Source organism: Marmota flaviventris, chromosome 13, assembly GCF_047511675.1.
Source record: "Marmota flaviventris isolate mMarFla1 chromosome 13, mMarFla1.hap1, whole genome shotgun sequence".
NCBI lineage: Eukaryota > Metazoa > Chordata > Mammalia > Rodentia > Sciuridae > Marmota > Marmota flaviventris.
The window spans coordinates 80,948,643-80,973,642 of NC_092510.1; the positions used below are offsets into that span (position 1 = coordinate 80,948,643).

The 25,000-nt window shown below is 49.0% G+C and overlaps 1 protein-coding gene across 3 annotated transcripts in view; it reads right to left on the reverse strand.

Annotated features, from left to right (window-relative positions):
• Epb41l4b (erythrocyte membrane protein band 4.1 like 4B) overlaps nucleotides 1-24,060 on the reverse strand; it is a 131,482-nt gene extending 107,422 nt beyond the window's left edge. For all 3 annotated transcript variants that reach the window (XM_027943050.3, XM_071600825.1, XM_027943054.3), the window contains exon 1: nucleotides 23,755-24,060. In XM_027943050.3, the coding sequence (XP_027798851.2) occupies nucleotides 23,755-24,060 (306 nt within the window). The remainder of the gene's footprint in view (nucleotides 1-23,754) is intronic.
• Between the last annotated feature and the right edge of the window lie 940 nt (nucleotides 24,061-25,000).

Consider the following 25,000-nt stretch of genomic DNA (forward strand, 5'->3'; position numbering starts at 1 on the left):
CTGGGCTTATTTCACGGACACAGGAAACAGCATCTTTGAATCAAGAAACAAAGCATACACCACAATGAAAGCTACATTTTTAGCTTTGAACACACCAAAGTTAACTTCTTACCCAATCTAATCCATGGAAACAATGTCTTTATCCTTGAGAATGTTTCTGAGGGATACAGTATTAACTTCTGACCTTGAATTAAAGAGCCACAATTTGTGACCCAACAGAGTAAGACATCATGATAGGGAATAGAACAAACTCCTCAATGGACATCGTTGGATGGCCACAGTGACCAGGCCTGGGTATGGGATCCAAGGTCACCAGGTGAGAACACGGGAATGTTCTAGAAATCAACACATTCAAGCCCTTCGTTTCACAGATGGGAAAAACAAGGCGAGAAGGCAGATCATGTTGCCAGGCAGCCGCTGCAAAGCCAGGAATAGAACAGGAGCCTTCTGACCCCGAGACCAACACACTTTTCTTAGAACTATCTTGAGACAATTGCATGATGGTTGCTACCTGAACAAGAAAGGGGAAAAGGCAGCCTCGATTTTCTGCTTCAGAGAGGTTAAGAAGCATTGGAAAACCACACATCTTAGAGCTAAAAACTCGTTGACTATAAAAAGTGCTTGCTTTGGAGAAATATTTTTGGCCTTTTTTTTTTCTTTTTTATGGTGGACCAGGAAAAAACAACCACCACCACCTACAACCGCAGGATAAAGGCAAAAGAAAATGAAACAAATTTGTGCCTGACTAAACAGTAACATGCAATTAAAATGATGGATGTCTTTGTGCCAGAGGTTGAGTTTGAAACAAGCTGTTGGAAGAAGGGCAGCCCTGAAAATAAATTGCCAAATTACTTTTTTGCAGCCAGACTGCAGATTTCCCCCACCCTTGCAATTCTGAAAGCAAATAATTCTACATCAATAAATATGCAACAAATTCCCAGGAAACCCAGCCAAGAAACGTGAACAGAAAGAACTAAGTTTGGGTGGATGGCTGCCCCCACCCATCCTGCACTGTAGGAATGTGAACTAAATTTGAAAAATGAGGCATGTCAACCCAAAGCTTCCCTAAGTGCCCCCGTCCTGTAGGGACTGCTCCCATTTAATCTGTGCAGCCCTTTGTAGCTCTCAAAGTGGTGTTTGGGATCTGACCACACAGCCTGTACCACAGGGCACAGAAAGCACAGCCCGGGTCTCATGGGGATGGGGTTGGAGTTCAAACTCTATTACTCACCTTGGAGTCTATTGTCCTGGAAGGTTCTTACTCGGGGAAGATGTTCTAAAGATTGTATGAAGCGAGATGATGAATTTAACAGGGCTTGGCCCAGGGTTCACCCAAAGGACACACCTGGTGATGGAGGTGAACTCATTCTGGGTAGCACACCTTTAGCAGAAGAGGAAGATGAGCTTTGTGGAGGGTGAGTGATAGAGCAATGTTAGGGACTCACCTGGGTGCTGCACCCTGCACCCTCAAATTCATGTTGAAACCCTAAACCCACCCCCCAGGACTTCAGAATGTGACTGTATTTGGAGACAGGGTTTTAAAAAAGTTAACTAGATTAAAATAAGGCTGCAGGATGAGCCCTAATCCAATATGGCATATTTATAAAAAGAGGAGATAGGACGGATGGACACACACACACACACACACACACACACACACACACACTGAAACCAGGAATGCTCACCCTTGGAAAAAGACCAGGTGAAGAGAGCAGACAGCAAGAGGGTAGTCACCTGCACACCACGGAGAAAGGCCTCAGAGGACACCAACCCTACCTGTACCTTGATCTTGGCCCTCTAGTCTCCAGAATTGGAACAGAACAGATTTCTGTTGCTTAAGGCACCCGTCTGTGGTGCTTTGTTATGATCAACCTAGCCAAGAACAGAGGGAAGATCCGGGGCTTCAAGTTAGGTTTGAACTTGGGCTCCAACGCCCACAGCCAGCATGACCCTGACTTGGCCCCTTCACCTTTCCAAAGTTGGTTCCTGTCCGTAAAGTGAACATAAAAACACAGTACCACCACCACCCCAAGCCACATAAGGACAAGACAAGAACTCGTGTGGAGAGTATCCCACTGTGCAGTCACAGCTGGCCACGAGCAGAGCCAGCCTGTGTGCCGAGGACCTCTGACTCAGCCCTGGGAACTTTCTGGCCCATGTCTCTGGTGAGGAGGGCCCTGGCTGTGTGACAGCTCTTGGACACTTGCATGTGCTTCCTAGATTAAGACTGAAGGGAGGGCTGGTGCTATAGCTCAGTGGTAGAGCGCTGGCCTCACACATGTGAGGCACTGAGTTTGATCCTTAGCACCACATAAAAATAAATAAAGAAAGATACTGTGTTCAATTTCAACTAAAAAAATTTTTTAAAAAAAAGAGGCAGAAGGGGAGCCCCTACCCCAGTAACCTAGAAGCTTCCTGGGTCACAGAATAGTCTTGGACCCCAAGTTCCCTGTTCCATTCATGGATGGCGTTCTGTAAATGCAGACAATGAACCCAGAGAGAAAATTAGTCTGTATTCTAGTACTTTTAGTGTCATGCCAACTGCTCAGGCATGGAATTTTAGCATGATTTTACTTAGCTCTGCGTGTGTATAAGATTTTCAAAAAGGTTAATGAGTGGAAAAGTCCATAAACTTCTTTCCTTTAACCCTGTCTATGGTGAGGCTGGCTGCTAGGGTCATAAAACTGTAACTGAGGCACCACTACCCATTCATTTGGGGGGGAAGTATATAAACAAAGTTGTCTGTTTATAAGTAGCCTTTGATTTTCCTTCTCTTCCCCCCCCCACTTTTTTTTGTGGGTGAGGAGATGAGTCAGTAGTCTTAAAGAAAAAAAAACGTCACAGCCTCCCTGCAAGGAGGAGGCAGAAATGGACGAGGAATGTAGCTCAGTGGAAGAGCATAGTTGGCCTAGCATGTGCAAGGCCCTGGGTTTGTCCCCCGTGCAGGAGGAAGAAAGGGGGGAGGGGGAGGGGGAGGAGGAAAGAAGAAAGAGAAGGACATATTCAGATGGGGAAAAAGAGCATGCACGGCTCCCAGCCTGCCCTCAGGTTTGGATTTGTAAGGATGGCATCATCAAGATCATTTGCCTGAGGTGTGGGTTTGCAGCTAGAGTAAGCTCTAAGTTCATCACACTGAGTAAGCCCTTCCTTACCCATTAAGTGAGGAAAACACTTCTCAATCATATATGCATTCTACCAAACCATCACTGAATGCCAAGCAAGGTACAAGCATTAACCAGGACTACTAAGAAATCTTACTTTAAAACAGAATGCACATTAGGAAATCATTTACAAAATGAAACACCTAGGAACAAATATAGTAACTGCCACGGCTGGTCATAATCTAACTGCAGTTGTCCCCAGTGCAGGGAATTTACCTGGAATGGTTAGCACTTAGGGTCCTGGTGCCACCAGGAGTTCTGAAAGACTGTCTTGACCAAACCAGGCATGAACCCCCAGACTTCCATGCCTTCTAAGAAAATGAGAAAATACAACAGGAGGAGGAGGAGGAGGAGGAGGAAGAGGAGGAGGAAAATATGTAACACCAGTGCCACCCACTTGCTGGACAACTTCTGCTGGATGGCACAGAGACAGGAAGTGGGTCATGAGGAATGGGGTGGGGGTGCAGGCACCTCAGAGCTCTAGCCAAATGCTACTCCCTAGGGATTCAGACTGTGCTGCCACATCTAATTTTTCTTTTTTCTCTTTTTATTTCATTTTACATTATTCAGGGATTAAACCTTAACCACTGAACCATATCCCCAGCCCTTTTTATTTTTTATTTTGAGACAGGGTCTTGCTAAGTTGCTAAGGCTGGTCTTGAACATGTGATCCTCCTGCCTCAGCCTCCCAAGTCACTAGGATTACAGGCATCTGCCACCATGCCTGGTTCAATTTTTCAAGAAAAATCTAGAAATATGGGTGTTTTTTAAAATGTGAAATAGGGCAGTTTTTTTTTTTTTTATAATGTTGTGTGGGCTTCTAGTTTATTTTTGGCAAAATTATATTGTTACATTGCATGCATGTGTGAACATGCAACAATGATTCCCACAATTATGTACAATTATAATACACCAATAAAAATATGGAAGCAATTTTTAAAAAGAAATTAAAGGGTAACTTGTATAGACAAAAGTGCATGTACAACTCAAGGAGTTACCAAAAGCAAGCACCCCTGGCAACCACCACCCAAGTGAAAACCAGAACCCTCCCAGCTCCACCCCCACCCCACTGAGGCCCCTGTGTGCCTTCCTGGGCTCCCATCCCTTCCTCCTTTCCCCTGGGCACCATGGATTCATTCTGTCTTGAAGTTTGTATCCATGGAATCAGACAGCATGTATCATTCACAGGTGCCTGGGGATGGCGCCCCTTCAGTTCCCAGCGGAGCTGTGTCCATGAACAAAGGCTCACAGGTGGCACTTCACAATTCTAAGAGGAAGGGAAATGAGATCCGGGAAATTCACCTTTTGTGGGTTCACCCACAGCAGAGAAAGACTTGGAACCACAGAGGGAAGGAGGAGTCAGAGATAAGAGACTAGGCAGTGGGTGGAGCAGGGCAGTCAAAGTCAATGGAAGGGGAGGGTCTATCCCAGATCAAAGGGATGGCAAAGGACAGGGGCAGTGGCAGGTGCCAGTGCGGGGAAGCCAAAGTTCATGGTCACCAAAATGCAGAAAATAAGCAAACCCAGAGAGACTGTAGCCAGGGAGGCTGGGACCAGCCCCACTCTCCCGAGCCTCTGGGCTCGCTCTCAGGGAGACAGAAGCAAGGCTTCCTGCAAGGAAAAATCAACAAAGATGACCCTCTGTGCTGCTTATTTCTTAAAAATAAACAAAAACAAAAACAAAACAAAACTTGTCATTACAGACAATTTAAATAAATACAAAGTAAAGCCAGGTGCATGCACTCCTGTAATCCCAGTGGCTCAGGAGGCTGAGGGAGGAGGATCGCAAGTTCAAAGCCAACCTCAGCAAAAGCGAGGCGCTAAGCAACTCAGTAAGACCCTTCTCTAAATAAAATACAAAATAGGGCTGGGGATGTGGCTCAGTGGTCGAGTGCCCCTGAGTTCAGTCCCCAGTACCCCCCTCCAAAAAAAAGAATACAAAGTAAATAGAATAGTAAACACCTGTCAGTTTTTGCAACGATTAACATTCTGTATCATCTTTCCCTGTACTCATTTGTCCTCTGGCCTCCATGATCAGTTTTGCACTTCCTTTTCCCAGAGGGTGGTAAGTTATACTTACATTGAAATGCATGAGTCTGAGCTGTTCTGGTTTGGCAGATGGAAACATCTGTGTAACCCGCACCCCTCTACCCGTCCCCAAGCAATAGCTATTCTGATTTGTTTCCTGCACAAATTAATACTGCCAGTTCTAGATGCATATAAATGGAATCAAACGGAGGCTACTCTTTTATGTAAGGTTAATTTCACTCAGCATAATGCATAGGAATGCAAAAATGAGATTTCAGAATTCAGTTTGAGTCAGGCACAGTGGCACTCCCTGTAATCCAGCTGTTCAGAAGTCTGAGGCAGGAAGATGGCTTGAGTCTTGGAATTCTAGGCCAGTCTGGACAACATAGCAAGACTCCATCTCTTGTTATTTGAGCCAAGCTGGTGATGACATGTCTGCATCACCCTTCCCATGCCATCTTCTATGGATGACCTACAATAGAGCTTTGAGATAAACATTTCAGGTAAAAGTAACCCCAACTGAGGTTCAGAGCTATGATTTTTCAATGAACTGCTCAAGTCCTGCTCTCTTCCCTTAGTCTCATGCTACAAACATCAATTTCTGCACCTAAAATATACAATAACAAATACCCCAGAACTCTGACGAGAGCTGACTTTGGTGTCCTCAGAGAAGCAAGGTAGCTGCTTCCCCCTGTCCTGTGTCCTGCCCTGGCTCTTCTCCCCTGAGCAAGAAAATCCAGGAAAGGCATGTAAAAACTAGTGTTCTCCACAAATGCAAAAGACACGACTTCTTGGGGGGCGGGGAGGCTGGGGTTGTGGCTCAGTGGTAAAGCAGTCACCTAGCACATGCAAAGCCCTGGGTTCCATCCTCAGCACCACATAAAATTCAAAAAATAAATTAAATAAAGGCATTGTGTCCAACTACAACTAAAAAATAAATATTTTTTTAAAAAATTTTTAGTTGTAGGTTGACACAATAACTTTATTTTTATTTATTTATTTTTATGTGGTGCTGAGGATGAAACCCAGGGCGTGACGTCACCCGCACTGGGCAAGCGAGTGCTCTACCACTGAGCCACAACCCCAGCCCCAAAAAATAAATATTAAAAAAAAAAATTTAAAAAGACACATATTCTCATCAAACTGGCAGTGACTTGCGGAGAGAGATGCATCTTTGACTCAGTCCTGTATCTACCTGGCGCCTGGCTTGTTCTGTGTACACAGCAGGGCCGCAATAAGTGCCCATCTCTTTGTTATTCTCTTCCCCTTGAAAATGTCAGCTCCTCCCAGGTCTGAGGCAACAGGGCGGAGAGTAGGAGCTGCCTCCCTCTTCTCACTCATACACCTGGTGACTGTAACTCCACAGCTCTGCTTGGGGCTCGGCAAGACCAGAGTTCATATGAGGCAGCTCCCCCAGAGCCTGGCAGAGACCGTCCTATGGTGTCAGCCCTGTCTCTCTTCCGTTTCCGCCGCAGGCCCTGCCGGGCGAGAATTCCATTCAAACCCTGCTGAACTCTCTCCAGATGCTAGGTGCTGGCCCCTCGCACTGGCCTGATCTAAAATGACCAGGAATAAACCCAGGATTTGTGGCACCTGAAAGCATATACCACTGAGAGGTCCTCTTAAAGAAAGAAAATACGGAAATATCTTAGATTGCAATCTTCACAAAAACAAAGGCCCCGGGGAACCCAATACGGGGGCGCCTCAGCCCTGCGCCACCTTCTGGGTTCTCAATCTCACCGACTTGACATTCGCAAAACATCGGGGCCACCTCTCCATTTCACCATCTAAACCCAACCACCAAATCCACAGGATTCCAAGTCCTCCAGTTCCATGGCAACTGTCCTTCCTGTTCACGTCCAGCACACCCTAGATGAGACCTGCACTACGCTGACCACCTCTCGGTGTGCTTGCCCACCCGCCAGCACCCTGCAAGCCAGAACTCCGCTGCTCAAGAACATTCAGGGGACCGGGCCTCCTTCCCACCTCCCCTGCTCCAGCATCCCCAGAGCCACTTTCCGTTCTCCATACCTGTCTTCCTCACACCCTCTGCAGGGAGGTTCTTCACCAGGCTCTCCCAGCCGTTCTGCCAGTTCTCCACCCAGGGTCCAAATCAGCCCAACCTCTCCCCTGAAGCCATCCCCAGCCCAAATCCACCTCTACTTCCAAGGAACCCCATGGGGCTCCATTTGTCTGGTTATGACAGTGCCCGAGTCTTTCTGGTTTGTCTTGGGGAAGTCTGAGAGGCATGATGAAGTGGCAAAGAGCTCAAAAGAACAAGTAAAATTTTCTGAGTCTTCTCTACTGCATCAGTTTGCTAGTGTGACTGTAACAAAACACCACAGACTGGATAGCTTAAACAACACAAATCTACTTCCTCTCAATTCTGGAGGCTCTACATCCAGGAGGAAGGTGTGGCCAGGGTTGGTTTCCTCTCCTGGGTTTATGGATGGCTGCTTCCCCCTTTGTGTTCCACGTCCTCATCTCCTCTTCTTAAAAGGATATCAGTCACGTTAGACTAAGGAGCACATCCAAGACCTCAAAGGACAACAGCTGCTCTGCTGACTTCCAAGAATTATCAGGAGGACTGGGAACACACACAAAGATCCCGCAGGACCTTAGAACCTGTTGGCCAATCTCCATCCCATTAGGAGCCATAAATGCCTTTGCCACCAGGGCCATTTCAGATATCTTTTGTACCAGGGTACAGCTGCGTCCCTGACTGTGAGATAAGGACCAGATACCCCTAAGCTTTTCTTCAAATATAAGAGGCAGCCTAGTAGGAAGATTAAGATGATGCTTTACCACAAACTTTTAAAAAAGGTGTATATGACAGGATCGTATTTTTGTTGAAAGACCTTGTTTGCTCCAAACTTAAAAACATAGAACGGACACATCAGGATAGAATTTATTTTTTATTTTTTCGGTTGCCAATGGGCCTTTATTTTTTTAAATGCTGGGCTGAGAACTGAACCCAGTGCCTCACACGTCCTGGACAAGCGCTCCACTACTGAGCCCCAGCCCCAGCCCAACATCTATTTTTAATCCAAGCAGCATTTTCCAGCACCCTTCCTGTTTTCTCTTCCTTTTCAAGCAATCTGTTCTTATCACCTCAAAACAGGTATGTTATATTCCCAAATGGAATATGAAGACTTTTTTAAGGAAAAAAGAGATGAAGCCCATAAACGTAGGAGCCAGGTTTCCTGGGTCCGCCCCGTTTTAATGCACGCCCTGGGTGAGACAGTTCAATGTTTAGTGCTTCTGTCTCCTCCTCCATAAAACACAGCAGTAGCTGTCTTGTAAAGTTTTTGTAAGAATGAATGGAGCAAATATACAAACTGCTCAGAACTGCGTCTGACACCTAGCAAGAACTACTTTCATAAGAGGCACTTTGTCTGGGACAACCTCTATCTTTCAGGAGTTCTGAAGACTCATTCTCAACATCCTGTGACCTTGGAAGACCAGCTGGCTTCTGATACTAGCTATACAGTCCTATGCTCCATATCTAACATTTGTGGGAAATCTGAAATGAAACTGAGTTAAGCCAAGAACTTTAACCAGTGATTTCTGTCCTGCCATCTGTAATGATCTCTGCTCAGAGAGCTATATCATATGCATACTGTACTTATGCTATAAACTAGTTCTCTCTTGAAGTTTCATCTTTGCTCTTCAAATTCAATTTCACAGGTTGAGCTTATACCACCAGTTTCTAAAGGTCAAAATCAAGGTCAATAGCATACACCAGCAATACAGGACAGGGGCCAAGGCACTTATGTACTGTGTGTACTCTCATAGTTGCTTAACTTCTCTGGGCCTGGACTCATCTGGTAACAAGGATGCTGATAGGAACTATCTACTTCATAGGACTGTGAGGAGTAAGTTAAACTGTGAAAAATCTGTCGAACAACATAAATAATCAATGCTCCTCAACAACATCACACTAAAGTAAAAGAAGCCAGGTAAGATTGTACGACTCTACTTATATTAAATATCCAGTGTCAGCAAATCCATAAAGACAGAAAAAGATTAGTAGTTGCCAGGAGCAGGGAAGAGGTGGGAACCACTTCTTCACAGGATACAGGGTTTCCTTTTAGGTGGTGGAAATGTTCTGGAGCTAGACAGAGGTGGTTGCATAACACCGTGAATACAATAAATGTCACTAATGGTAAATTTTATGTCATGACTATTTTACCACAATAAAAAAAAAATCACTTGGGGGAAAAAAAAGTCAATAATGTTATATAGTATGAATTACTATACAAAGAACTACTATGACGTGACATGCGCTAGGTCCCACCCAAGGCAAAAGGGCCCTGCCTGTCCCCAGGCAGCATTCCCAGGCAGCAGAGGGAATGTCACAGGCAGGGCCCCAGGGAATGGCTCCAGATGAGCCTCATACCCATGGTGGCATCTGAGACAAGCCCTGAAGGATGACAAGGACCGCGAGTGATAAGAGTCAGCCAAAGAGAAGTGAGCCGGCACCAGGCAAGGCACCTGGGTGAGAAGTGGGGGGCCTGCTGGAGAACCACTAGGTGACAGCCTAGAAGAACTGGATTGAGGGCCTGCAAATGATTTCAAGTCTAGTTCTGTCATTTTCCAGCTGTGAGACACTAGGGGCAAAATCTTACTGCTGAGCCAGAGCCACCGCCGCTCTCTGTGAGAGAGGATTGTAGGAAACTCTGAAAGGGGAAAGCCTGGCCTGACCCTAAGACAGCACACGACTGTACCAGATGTGGCCCTGTCCAACACTGGCTCTCAGAGCATCAAGAATCCCCTCGGGAGCTTTGAAATGTTCTGACGACCAGGTTCCGCCTCCATGCCCCATAATCCTGGTGGTAGTAGTCCAGGGTGTGTCACAGGTTGGACTTTGAAAAGCTCCCCAGAAGATTCTGGCCCACAGTAAACTTTGAAAATCGCTGTTGGAGCTCATTAGTCAACACCAGAAAGGCCACAGAATGAGTAATGACGCTCCCAAGGCTGGAACTGCCTACAAGCTGTAGGTCAGACTGTCCGCAGCCTGGGGGGGTGGGGGGCGGTGGGGGGGAGTGTCCACCTTTGTGTCCTCCGAGTGAAGGGCTGCAGTCCTACAGACCAGGAGAGCAACAAGCACCCAGCATGCTGACCCCGGGCCACCAAGGCAAGATTCAATTGCTCCTTCTCTTCTCATAGGACAGGAGATGTGTCATGCCCTTCAAGGACAGTTCCATGTCCACCCTAAATGAGCTCCCTTTGAGCAGGGCCCACACATTTTCACCATTCCTCACACAGAATCTTACATAAACTAGATGCTCTGGTTGGTTTTCTTTCTTTTTTCTTTCTTTCTTTTTTTACATAACTTTGTTTATTTATTTACTTTTTTCTTTTTAATGTGGTGCTCAGGATAGAACCCAGTGCCTCACACATGCTAGGCAAGCGCTCTACCACTGAGACTCCACCCCAGCCACTTGGTTTTCTTTTTGTCATACATAAATGAAATTGCCAAACCAGGATGGGTCTTGTCTGTAAATGACTAAGCTGTCACTCTCTGGGAAACTCACATACAGGGCTCATTCCCTGGAGTGAGCTAATAAGATAAAGGACATGTTTCCATCATCCTCATACATGCAATCCTCCTTTTCCCTTTTAAGAGACACCACATAATTTTTGCATTTTTCTTCAGGAGTCTCTTTAGTGAAGAGGGACTTCTCCATTAAGCTAAATACTTCTGGACTGAAAAGCAAACTAAATCCATAGCTTTAGAATACAGAGGTGTCTGAACAAACACCGTCAACCACGGGCCCTCACTTCCCCGTTAAAATACCCCACATCCACGTCTCCTTTCTCAGCGTCCACCCTTGAGCACCCCACTGTGTCTGCCGCTGCTGGCTGGTGTGCATGACGTGGACCTGGGTCCTTCTGGGCCTCTCCCTGGACTCTGACCTGTCACTCTTACTGCCATCAAAGTGGTGCCGATACCACCTAATGCAGATCATCAGGGACTGAGCAGGTGGCACAGGCTTGGTCTCAGGCCCCAGCACACAGCAGCAATAAAAGGACTGCAATCAGGGAAATGCCCGGATGGGCAGTTGGGAGCACAGCAGGTTAATTACTAACCCGCCCAAGCCTTCGTGGCTTACCAGGCACTTTCATATGATGCCCACGTGCACTTCATGGGAAGACCATGAGAGCCTCCATGTGCCGGGGGAGAACCTAGGCTTGCTTTAGAAGAAGTGGCAGAGCCTCGGAGAGCCAAGGGGATGGCTGGATATCACGTGTAGGAGCCAGGAGGGCTGCATGCAGGAAGCTGCCCTTATTACACCCTCATTACTGCTCATTTGCCACAGGTGAGCAGCCAGGAAAGCAGTTTCACCCCAGAGCAAGGCTCTGGCCCGTGTGGTCTCTGTGGGCTCCAATGGGGCAAGGCCAGACATCCAGCTGGGCCACGGTCAGCCCATCGCCTTCTCTGGAGCATTCATTGAGTCTGTGTTTTCTAAAACACCATTGGCATCCTCAGCCAGGAGGATGGGAAGAGCTCACTCATAGCCCTCTCTGGGGGTAAATATCCAAACAGGAGTAATCTATAGACAAAGAAAGCATCCAAGGTCAAAACCAAGGTCAAGGAGCTAATGGCAAAAGAGAAAGTGGACACAGAAGAAAAAAGGACACTCTTTCCTCAAATCTGTTGAGAACTTCCCAAGACAAGGAATTTGAACTCTTCAAAGAAGGAAAGCCCAGTGGAAATCGAGGAGGGTGGCTAGGTCCCCTGCAGGGCTGAGCAAGGAAGGTCTTACTTTGAACCTCGGTGCCTTTCGCATATGCCGTTGCAGCCACCAGTAGGGCCGTTCTCCAACCTGCCTGCAGAGCCCAGAACTTTCTGTCTAAAGCTCACCCTAGAGTCGCCTCCCCTGCAGCTGCCCCCACCTCGGGCCTTCCTGGGAGCTGGTTACTGATCTCCACTCAGACTTCCTGACCATGACCTTCCCATTGATCTGCTTGTCCTGAGTTACAGGCCGGCAGTTTCCTGTGCCGGCAGTACCTCAGGGTGGCCAAACGTTGAGAAGCCAACCAACAAAATCCAGAGACCCCCAAATTATATAGGGCTTCTTCAATAAGTAAATGGCCAGGAAAAGGAAAAATAAAAAAGATAAAAGAAAAAGTGGGCGGGGGACTCTGGATTAAGTGCTTCAGATAAACTGTCAAGCAAATGCACTGCAAGGACCTCTGTTATGGTTTGGATATGAGGTGTCCCCCAAAAGCTTCTGAGCTAATGCAGGAATGTTTAGAGGCAAATGACTGGATTGTGAGAGCTGTAACCCAATCAGTCCATCCTGGTTTGAGTGGACTAACTGGCGGGTGTAGACAGGTGGGGGGTGGGTGGAGGAGGTGATTCACTGGGGGCCTGGAAGAGTCCATTTTCTGTAACCTTCTCTCTCTCTCTGCTTCCTGGCTGCCATAAATGAAGTGGCACCATGATGTTCTGCCTCACCTCTGGCCCAGAGCTATGGACCTGCCCCACCATGAACTAACCTCTGAACCCGTGAGTCAAAAGAAACTTTCCCTCCTCTAAGTTGTTCTTGTCATGCATTTTGATCACAGTGACAAAAAACGGTCTAAATCAACCTTGCTGAAAACCAATGAGGGAAATTTGCACATTAAATATCTAATGCCAAAAAATAATCATCATATCATTTTTAGGTGTTTTCACAGTATTATGAATAATTTTTAAAATATAGCTCTTGAAGACATATAACAAAGTACATTTGGATTTGTTTTAAAATCACTGGGAAGGGGAAGAGGTCAGGGTAGAAATGAGTGACAGGTGCTGATAGGTAACGAAGCCTGGTGATTACTTGGGATCCGCCATACAATTCTCCCTACTTTTGAATAGGTTTAGAAACTTTCCCAACAAAGACATTTTTAAAAAGTGGGCAGAATGTAGAGTATAGAGCCTGCCATTGCTCACCAAAAGCCACTAACAGTAGCTGACTTCAGTTCATTCACAGTAAAAGTGGAGTCAAAACTTTAATTCCTATTCAATAAGAAAGGCTGGCAGAGGAAGCCAGTGGATTTGGGGACTTAACATATTCTCTCCCGCTCCTGAGATTACCTCTGAAGAGTGGATATGGGAACAAAGACCAGGGGAAATAAGCTAAATGCAGGGAGTGGGGAGGGGGAATGCAGCTTCCTGGCTGCTCAAAGTTGGCAAAGTTCTTAACACAAAGCATTCCAGGAAGAAATACAGTAGGGCTAACAGACACAAAATACTCAACCCCACCAACAACTGGAGGAGGTGAAGACTGCAGGAGTCCCCATAGCTCCCACCAGACAGGAGAAATAAACCAAAAATGCTACACAACGTCAAGGGTTGGAGAAGAATGGCCTACGGAGGCTTTTATATGCTGCTGGGATTCCTGTAAAAAATTCTGCATGATATTAAAACGCCCTGTCCGTCCGTCCTCCCAGGGAACGCCCAGGAGAGCTGCTTATACCTATGCACAGGAGACCAACTCCAGAAAGGTCAAAGCAGTATTTTTTTTCCTAATAGCCCCAAACTAGAAACACCCCAAATTCCTACAGAGAAAGGATAAATTCCTAGATACTTATGCAACAGAGTAACTAGAGAACAGTAAGGACTACAGCTCCTTGACACGGATGAATCTCATATTCACATAGTGAACGGGAAATCCATTCAAGTTCATAAACACATAAAACTAACAATACCCTGTTTTACTTTATGGGAAAAACCTATAAAGGAAAGGAAGGCAAACTTTAGGAGCAGGGAGGAACGTTCAGGGCCTTCACAGCACTGGTGATGTTCCTGGTTTAAGTTGGGTGGTGGGTACAGGAATGTTCATTGCATTATTTTTCTTTCAACCATCCATGCCATAGAAAGTCTTTTGTGGTCATATTTCATCATTAAAGTTTTTTAAAAACATGTTGGACAAAGGACTTGCCAACACAGAGCAACTCAGACAAAATGGAAGGGGGAGAATAAATTTACCTGACACCCCCCCACACCCCAAACTAAGACCAGATAACTTTGGAGGATGCTCAGCACAGAGCAAGTTCCAGGGGAGAGATGCCAGAATCCCAAGTAAAAACCTGGGGGAGAGAGGGCTGTGGACATCCATGTCTTCAATAGCAGGGCCACTAATGGACGGGTGGCACTCAGTGAACAAGTCCAGACCTAACTCCGACAAATAGATAAACACGATGTGGCCTATGCGTGCAACGGAACACCAGACTTAAAAAGGAATGAGGTTCTCACACCCGTGACAACACAGAGGGACCCTGAAGACACTGCTAGGTTACATGGGCGGCCAGACACAAAAGGACAAACATTTCCTGCTCCTGAGGTCCAAGAGGTGTCCATCCATCAGGGTGTCCCTCAAATGGAGCCACAGTATTTTCCCCCTGCTCTCTGGCGGGTGGCCTGGTGGTGATGGCATAAATTTGGGCAGTCCCATTTACCTGACAGAGCCTGGAAGCACTGACTCCATAGGGGTTATGTTGGAGGCTACTTATATAAGGTACCTAGAGTAGTCGGATTCGTAAGGACCAAAAAATGTGAAATGGTGGTGGCCAGGAGCTTAGGGGAAAAAATGGGGGGAGTTAAGTGTTTAATGGAAAAGAGTTTCCGTTTGGGAAGATGAAAAGCTCTGGAGATGATTTACTGTATACCACTGAACTATACACGTTAAAATGGTAAATTTTCTGTTCTTTATATTACCTTATGATTTTTTGAAAATTTGCACTTGGGGACAGGTGCAGCTGAGCACAGGAGCAGGTAGGACAAAGGAGCAGCACCCTCAGCCCACCTGAGTGGGTATCATGAAGCAGCAACACTCAGATCAGGAAATATGCATGGAGGGGACACCGCAGAGCAGAGGTATGACAATGTTGCAGACACCTGCCAAACCAGGCAGATGGTGCCCTCACAGCTCGTGGGCAATGTGGACAATTCCACTGGAGACGGAGCTCAGTTGGGTACCAAGGAAGCACCAGGTGATCCCAGGGTAGGACAGACCCCTTGGGAGAGCTTCCAGAAGGAAAATCTAGGCACTCAGCCAACGATGACCCTGGAGGAAAGAACCTGCAAAAACTGCTGAGAAATGGCACACAGAACCCAAAGGCCAGAGGTGTGGAAAGGTGAAGTGGGGTATAGAAAGGAGAGAGGGGTTACTGCATGAAATTCTGACCTTCCCAGGGAGTTCCAAGGACCACACAGGCAACGCAGGACAGGTGGGTGTGTGGGGCAAGGGCTGGGGGAACACTGGAAAGCCACTCAGGAAGCCTATCCTCAATCTGGTGCTACCAAACAGGTGAGGGACTGGAGGCCATCTGCTCTTGGAGATCTCCTGCAAGGGGATAATACCTTCCCAGGAAGTGGCCATTAAGGGAAGCAGCACAAGTTCTGAGAGCCTGGGAGGTAGGGTTGCCCATCAGGCAGGAAAACCAGGCGCTTTGCATATCAACCTCCAAGCCCAAGAGACTGGCAGAGGCAGGTGTTACACACACACCACAGAACAGGGTTGAAATTAAGTCATTCAGAATAAGCATAAAGAGGGTGCCAAACTTGTAGTATCAGGAAGCTTGGATGGGAGAAAAAAAAAAAAAAACATTAAAAAGGTGGAGAAAGAGCCCACCTGTAATCCCTGCTACATGGGAGGCTCAGGCAAGAGGATCACAAATCCAAAGCCAGCCTCAGCAACTTAGCAAGGCCCTGTCTCAAAATAAAATAGAAAAGGAGGTAGTGCTGGGAGGTAGCTCAGTGGTAGAGCAATTGCCTAGCATGTGCAAGGTTCTGGGTTTGATCCCCAATACCAAAAAAGAGGGGCTGGGTTAGGGTTCATGGTGGAGCTCAGTTGCAAAACACTTGCCCAGCAAGTGTGAAGTCCAGGTTTCCACTAAAAAAAGAAAAGGATATATGCCATGCTTATACACATGTATACAAAAGCACAAAGAAACAAAGCAAACCCAACCAGTTGCTATGCAGCAGAATGGGACATGGAAAATGCTTTTCTTGGTGATAATTTTAATGTTGCTCTATGAAGCACTTTAAAATATGTCGCCTACTTCTGATCTGGCTGTTAAAGAATCACACCAGAATGCACCCTAGAGAAACTGCACACGAGTCCAAAGACACAAACCGTCTCTGGAAATCCCCAGGGGCCTACAAAGGCAGAAACCTTCTGAGGCTTAGGGGTCCCCATCCACCTGGGGACCCTCTCAGGCAGGCTCAGCCTCCATCATGCCCAGTGAAGCTGTCAAGGGACTTCTCAGAACACAAATGTCCCCCAGACTGAGCCTGAAGCTTGCGTCTACTCACTACAGTGTGGCTGTGGCACACTGAAGCCAGCTGCTAAGCCCTGGCTCTCCCCTACAGATTAGGGGTAACAGCCAGCACAGCACAGTTTTGAGATCATTCAACAAGATAATCCTGGAAGCACCTCAGTGTGGTACCGGGCTGACAGCAAAAGTTCAGTAAGGGTGACTTGTATATATAGCTAATTCACAACACTCATCAGCACTTCAAAGGTTCCTCACTCATTCTTTTAAGACCTAGGGCCACAGCCAGGCTCCTAATTCTCCCCACTCCAGGAGCCCAGGGCCCAGGGAAAGACTGGCATTTTCTGACTCCCATCCCCCACACATTTGCACCTGCCAGTGAACTCTACCAGTGGGCATGTTACATACCCTTTGGGATAACCCCAATGCCACTTTGGGCACCAAACCTCCTACTCCACCCCAGGCCAGCTTCCCCGCCACCCTGCCTCACACTGCGTTACACGTCTGCCAGAGACTGGGAATTCAAGAAAACATCCTTCCTCTCCTGTACCCTGCCAATGCCTCATCAGAGAAAGAGCCCAACAGGCCTTTGCTGACTAAAAAAGCTTTACCTTGGGCAAACAAAAACATTCTGGAAAGCAATTAAAAATAAACCAGACGTTTAAAATCAAATGAGCTCAAGAGATAAGTCACTGAGGCTGCCGAAGGCATGCCATTAAGGATATTGGAGACCAAGGGACACCAGGCAGGCTGCAAAGTTCTAGCCTGCCTTGGCCAGGTCAGCTCTGGCTGCTACCAGAGCCCCAGGCATCCCTAGGCAGGTAAGAGAGGTGTGACTGCACCAAAGCAGACGCTCCCAGATGCAAAGGGACTCGGGCTATATCAACCAGACCTCAAACTTGGGGTCTTACAGTCCCTCCTTAATTGTGCCAAAAGGGTGGGAAGAGATTTCCATCAACCCCCTGCAGTTCATCATTTGAAATACATGATTATGCTGGCACAGTGGCATACACTTGTAATCCCAGCTATTAGGAAGGCAGAGGCAGGAGAATTGCAAGGTTGAGTCCAACCTAGGCAACTTAGCAAGATCCTAACTCATATATTGAAAAATGGGAATGGGGCAGGGTAGGGGGGTTAGGGATGTAGCTCAGTGATAGAGAGTACCCATGTTTTTGATCTCCAGTACCAAAAAAAACCCCACCATATTTATCTCTAAATACACACACACAAAAAAAAGCACAGATGGATATACACCATATATACCCCAGCCTCTGAAGAAATTTTAGGTATCTTTCTATCTCTTGCCTCTGTATTTTCTAACGCGTCTGCTGTGGATATGTTCTCAACGTGCAATGGAAGTCAGGGAGGGATGCACACCAACCTGAAAAAAAAACCACAGATGAATGAGCGGCTGCTGCTTGCAGCAGCCTGGGCAATCACGGGGAAGTGAGTGCAGATTCCTGGCAAAGAAGGTTCCAGGCGGAGCAGAGAGAAGCACAGGGGAACATCCCACAGCCAGCCAAGGGGACACAGTGGGGAAGGATTCAACACACATGTTAAAGACAAATTGTAGGCGGAGGATTTCTGTGGTTACCCGGATGGATATCTGCTAAGTCCCCATGCAAGAATTTAAGGGAAGGCCCCACCCCCACCAACCTTCTGCTATTTCAAAACTAAGTGCAGAATTCAGTGAGATTATGCACGTGGGAGTGCTTAACAAGTTAATATTTGTTCAAAGCCCTGTACCACTGTAGGGTCATGTTACTGGCACCTGAGACGCTGGGCAGACCCCATCACTCCTGCAGACCAAACCCCCCTCCCATATTAACACTGGCCAACGAGCAAGTGTGGCACCAGAGATCTCCTGCTGCCATATCATATCCCATGGGGAGGGCATTCACCTCTCTCAGCCCCCAGCTCAGCCCTCCTTTGAAAACAAAAGCATTTATAAAAATAACACGAACTCACGGCCTATATAGAAATCCAGGGCTCCCCATGGTCTCATTCATGGACTGAGAGAGGGTGGGGTAAGCACTGCAGGGCCACCTTTAGCTAGTACCTATCCTGCAGGAGCAGAGAAGCAAGTCACCAGAGGCCTGCCACAAGGCAAAGGACTGCAGCAGCCAGACCCTAGGGAGGGGTAGAGAGGAGAACCTGTCTTCCCTTACCTCCTAGGGTGTCACTTCTTCCCACAACAGAGGGGGAGAACAGCCCTGCAGAGCAAGCTCCACTCCACTTTCCATTCCCCAACAAACTCCCTGACTACACCTGTGAAGCGCCCTGGCCCTAGACCGGCCCTCCTCACCCCTCATCTGGACCACTGCCATAGCACCACTGGTATCCAGCCCCTCCTGTGACTCAGCCTCCACTCCACTGTGACAAACAGAAACTGATTCCCTAAAGCACAGGTCACTCCCCAGCTCAAAGCTGCTGATAGCGCCCACCCCCACAGCTCACAGCAATGTTTAATGCAGAGTGCAGCTGCTCTTGGTTCTCTTGAGCCCTAGAGCCAGGGGATTTCATGAGGCTGTAAAGAGACCACCTCATCAGAATCACCTGGAGTGGTGATTCTGTGGTGGACTTGCTAAGAGCCCAGCTTCCTGAAATCCTGGGTCAGAAATTCTGGGAGTGGGCTCTAAAATTGGAGGAAAGTAAAAAATTCCAGATGAGCTGGGAGTGGTGGCATGCACCTATAGTCGCAGCACTTGGGAGGCTGAGGAGGGAGGATCACTGAGCCTGGGAGTTCAAGATCAGCTTGGGAAACATAGTGAGACCCTGTCTCAAAAAAAAAAAAAGAAAAAGAAAAAGAAAAGAAAAAAAATCCCAGAAAAACTTGGTATACCCTGAAGTTAGAAAACTGTTTTTGCTAGAGTTTCCAGCTGTTTGGGAAAATCTGTCCTACTTCCAAAACCTAGGGACATACCCTGCCCACCTTAGGACTAGGAACGCTAACAGTCCTACTGCTGAGGCTAATCCTAAGTGCCACAGCTACAAAAGCTAAACAATCAGGGTTCCTGGAGCAGCCCATTCTGACCCTTCCACTGAGTGACTAAAGGGAAGTCACTTTATATCCACAGGCTTCAGTTTCCCATATATACAGTGTATAGATATGTGCTTTCTAGGGTCCCACTCAATTCCAAAATAAGGCACATGACCTTTATGTTGCATCACATATGTTCTGTTCGACCAGAGGTTCCGGTCCTAGCATTCTAAGAATCTGTGTGTGGTGGGGGGTTGGGGTGGGGGGGGGGGGGTGGTTCTTTTCTCATCCAAAATGAAATTTTTAATAAGCATCTTTCATACCATATCCAACTGCCAATTTCCAATAAGAAGAGCCAAGCCATGGCTAGTCTGCCTGGCACAGCTTTATTTATTTATTTTTTCCCTAATGTTCATTACTAGAATTTTTTTTCATATCCTTTCCATAGTCCAAAGAGGAGGAATGAGAGTTATATAAAATTACAATTTCCTAGCAACCTTCAGCATCTTGCTGTTTATTGAGGCTAATTATGTCTTTTCCATATTTGATGCTCCCATTTTAAAGACTGGGAAATCGATGCTCAGAGAATTGAAGTTACCCAAGGCAGCAGAGCCAGGCTGTAAGATAGCACTGGAATTCTCTGTGTTAGCACTGGATCCCAGGGAGTCAATGCCAAGTTTCAGATACAATGAGAACAACTGGGCGAAAAGCTGCACTGGTCAACCAGCTGTCCCCTCCAAGGCACGGCAGGAGTGCTAACCAGCCAGCCACACATCCTAACAGCTCTCGCCACAGAGCTGCTGGAAGAACGCACACACGCACTGAACGGAGGCGGGGCTGAGCAGCAGCCACCCAAGCAAAAGTGATGCCAAGGATTTAGTCAACAGAGAGCTAATACGAGTCAACAGTGGGTGCTGCTGCCAAGCACACCAATGGGATCTTCAGCTGCATTCACAGGGGAAGAGCGTCTACTCCCTCCACCTGCCCTGCTCAGACACGACCACACCTGTGGGCTGGGCAGGCTGGGCTATCTAAAGGGAGGTGCCTTCCAAGGCAGGGCCAGGTTTTCTGAAGGGAGTGGCTATGGGTGGCACTCTGATTGGTAGGGTGAGCCAAGGACTCACCTGGGAGCTAGGTTTGCACAGGAAGCCCACCACTTGTTATAAATGGGATTCTTAACACCTGTCTGTTCACATTTTATCACTGACCATCCTCAGCAAAGGTTACGAACACCCAGGAGTGCTAGAGGACCCTCAGCCTACCACCAGAAGAAGGGGCTCCAAGCCCTGTCCAAGAAGACTGACTCATCCAAGAAGACGATTATGGTGGCTTCTTCCTTTATCACATATGACAAGACAGAACTAATACGAGTCAACAGTGGGTGCCGTGGCCAAGCATACTAGTAGGATCTTTAGCTGCATTCACAGAGGAAGAGTAGCTTTGCCAAGGGACACTGAATTTGAACTCTGATCCTTTCAAGTGTCAAAACTCCCAAAAATCCTAATTCCCCCATCCCATTCACCCCAGCAACCAACCCATCTGGGTGTGCCTGTCACATCACTTAGCATGGCTAAGAATAAAAACACCATGTGTCCACCTGTCCCCCAAGAGTCTCCAGGCCATGACTCTCATGTGTCCTCAGCACAGAGCTTGGCACTTTAAAGACATTCAATAAATGACTGAACTGAGCTGAGGTGCCGCAGCATGGTCACACTGAGGGTGTTATTGTGTTCAAGGCAATTTCAGAACACAAGTGTCCTGACTAGGGCTAATAAAAAGGTTTATGACAATGCATTACCACTTGGGATCTTCATATGTTGAGCAGAGAAATTCTTGAGGCCAACGCCACCAGACAGTTTTAATTACAAAGGAGTCACAGTTAGCCAGGCCAGGTCCCTGGGTATCTATGGAAATGATAGGGGCAGAGAATGAAGCTTAGGGGTAGAGAGGTCAAAGGTACATCCTATCTGCGTGACAGCAGCCAGCCAATGCCAGAGCTCAGGAAGCAGCCGAAATCCAGAAACAGAAGACAGAAATAATGACAAAGAGGACCACATGCCTTAAAAAAAAAAAAAGTCATAAAAAGGGAGCCTACTGAAGTGGATCTGATGTACAACACAAATTCTACCAATTCATCGGGGACTGGGCCGCCTGGCGCAAAACATCGTAACTGCGAGAATTAATTACAGGAACTAACACTGTGAATTGGGAAGATTAGTAGGGGAGTCTGTGTGATGCAGTTCTAATATTTAATAAATCTTTAAATCGATGAGCCATGCTCACGAATGAATTTTTCTTCATCTTTCCTCCCTGGGAGCTCACGTGACAAAAGCCAGCATTTGCTTTTTATTTGCCTTTGGACAAAGTGCCCAGATATATATGCGTATAAATAAATTGGGGTTCATGAAATCATCTGAAAGGCATCAAGAAGACTGACATAATATGGAAAGCTGAGATGGGTGAATTCTTCTTGTATAAAGGCAAGAAACCTTTTAGGATGCAAATGTCCCCTTCCCCCACACTCTGCAAGAGCTCCACCGGCTGTCACAAATAAGTATTCCCATCCCTACCTGTTCCTCTGTGTACCTGTTTGGCTCTATCTACCACACATGTACTTTACTCCGTTTGCATTTTTCATCTCAGAATCACCACTTAAGCTTGTCGCACAAACCTGACAGCAGCAATACATTTTATAAATGAATTATCCCTGGGGAACAGACAAGCAAACCACCAGTAAGGAGCACTGTCAAAGTTCCCAAGGAGAGCATTCTGTTCCCAGATGCAAACTACGCCACATCCTCACCAATCCCAAACTGCCCACTCCAGAGGCAGCCTGCTCACCTCTCTTCTCTCCTCCCCAGCTCTCAGGCCCTCTCTCCCAGCTGAATAAAAGCAGAACTTCCTTCTTTGGGAACTATAACATTTTAATGCTGTTTACAGATAACAACTCTAAGGACAGGATGTTGGTTCCTTTTCCATGAATAAAAAGGCCCCAAAAGGGTATTTTCATAACAAAATGATATCCTATGGAGAGCACAAGATGCCACAAAAATAAAACTGCCATAAACCGGAACTGTCTCGAAATCAAACCTACACAGGGAAGGATTAAACCCCAAGCCAGGCAGCTCGGATTTTCCTATCCGATACCCTTAACACGCTCCTAGTTCTCTCGTGAAATCCAAAGAATTCCTGCCACCCGGAAAGGCCTAAATGCTTTCGTGCAAGTCCCGGTATGTTATTCCTTCCCTTGAAACCCTCGGGACGATCTGTAGCATTCATCTAAAGCTCAATTACTGCTGTGTCCTCAGTCACACCCAAAGATTCCCCAAGGCACCGTCTGCCGCAGCGCCTGGTGCACAGTAGGCGCCCCGTTAATGTGTGGGTTTGATTGGATCTGAGCTGGCCCCTTCGTCAGAAACACGCTGGTGGCTGGACGCCCTGCTGGGGACAGCAGCGCCAGCCTAGCTCGCCGCCGCAACGGGGCGGGGGTGCAACCACCTGTGGGCGGCTGGCCGGGACGCAGGCCCAGCGCCACAGCCCCGGGGTGCCCGGCGGGCCCCACGCACACTGCTGAGAGCTGGGGTTAGTCGGGAACGCCAGGCCCGTGGGGCCCGGGATCGACACCCTGGGCCCCATCAAGGTCTCTGCCAGAGCAAAGTTGACCATGTACCAGAGTTAGTTCCCAAGTCGCTCCACCCGCTGCGAAGCTGAGAGCAAGAGGAGCTCTTTGGGCTGGAGTCAGGGGCCACCCTGAGAAATCAACAGAGAAGAGAAACTATTCTCTAACCCACTCCCAAACTTGGGGTACCTGCTGGGCAACAGGAGAGGACTTTCCTCTCCACGGTCTCGCCAAGGCCTGATGGAAGGCTTGGGAGGGGGATATAGCGCGACACCCGGGAACAACCCTGCACTACTTTGAAATTTTCTATCCATTAATCCAGCATCAGGAAGGCCCCCACTGGAACCGGGGGTGGGGGGCGCTGGAAAGGCAACACTTGCAGGGAACACAGGCCATCCTAGCCAAGGGCAGGGACTTGGAAAGGGGGTGAGGCCCATAGGACCAGGTGGGCACCAGAGAAGGCGCAACCCCATAGCACAACGTGCCAAGAAGGGGGCACGGGCCAAAGAAGGGGCCGGAAAGAGACCGGGACCGACCGGTGGCCCAAGAGGGAACGGGGCTACCTAGGGCTGTCAGAGGAGATGGGGGAGGGGATCCCAGAGAGGTGCAAGAGGACAGACCCAGAGATAAGCACTGGGGCAGGGGGAGCTGCCTTAAGGGTGCATGATGCCGGTGCCCCGACCGGCTCCGTCACTCACCGGCAGATCCACGCTCACTTCGGTCCCGTCGAGCAGGAAGACACGGCAGTACAGGGTGGCCTTAGCCGTTCCGGCGGCGGAGATGTGCACCGCCGCGCCGCCCGTGAGCAGGGGCCCGCCGCCGGCCGGGAACACGCTGCCCCCGGGCGCGGCGGGCAGCGCCGAGGAGGCGGCGGCGGAGGCCGGACCCCCCCGTGGCCCCCCGTCGCGCTCGTCCCCCAGCCCGGCGGCCCCGCGCCCTGCCGCGCCCCGCGCGTAGCGCTGCATGGAGCGGCGGCCAAAGGTCCGGCGCAGGAACCGCAGCATCCTGGCTGGGGGCGCCCCCTGCCTCCGCCCCCTGCGCTGCTGCCGCTGCGCCGCCGCCTGGGAGCGCCCCGCGACGCCGTCAGTGCCCGCCGCCGCCCGCGCCGCCGCCCGCGGGCTGCGGCCCGGGGCTCGCTCCCGCCGAGGCCGAAGCCGAGGCCGCGCTCCGGCCGCCTGCGGGGTGCGCCGGCCGGGCCAGCGCCGCCTGCGACTGGCCGCAGGCGGGAGGGCGCGCTCCGGGCAGCCCGGGGCCGTCCCGCCGCCGCCGCCGCCGCGCGCTCTCCGGGTGCGCTGGCTACGGAGGGAGCCGCTGACCAAGGGCAGTCGGGGGGCTGCGGGGCGCAGGGGGCGGGGGGCGGGCTGCTCCCGCGCCGCGCGCGGGCCGAGGGCCAGCCAGAGCAGAGCGCCTGCGTGCTCCCGGCGCGCTCGCTCCCACTCGCTGCGCGGTGCCCAGCCCGAGGAGGCCCCGCTGAGCGCCCGCTCACAAGGCGCCTTTTCCTGCGCCCGCAGCCCCCGCCTCCCACCTGGGAGGCTGCACCTCCAGCCGCCGCCACCGCCGCCGGGACTGCAGCACGCCCTCCTCCCTGGGGGCTGCGCCGGGTAATTGTAAGCCGGGTCTGTGCTGCCCCCTGCCGGCCCGAGCGCCCCCTGCTGCTGTAGGTGCACTCACGTGTGTACACGTAGGTGAGCACACACGTGTTTCCGGCGCCCCAGCCTTGGAGACGCCGAGTCCCCCCTTTCCCAGTTAGGAAATCAGGACCTCCTGCCCTCCGGGAAGGTTTGTCCCGGGGGCCAAACAGAAAAACACGAACTTTTTCCTAATGGAAAAATGGCGCTCGATTTCCCCTTCTGGAATGGGAAAGAGGTGGACTAGGTAACCCACAGGGTCCTTGCTACTTAATTACATTCTATCGTTTAAGAGCTCAGATCTGGAAACGCTAAT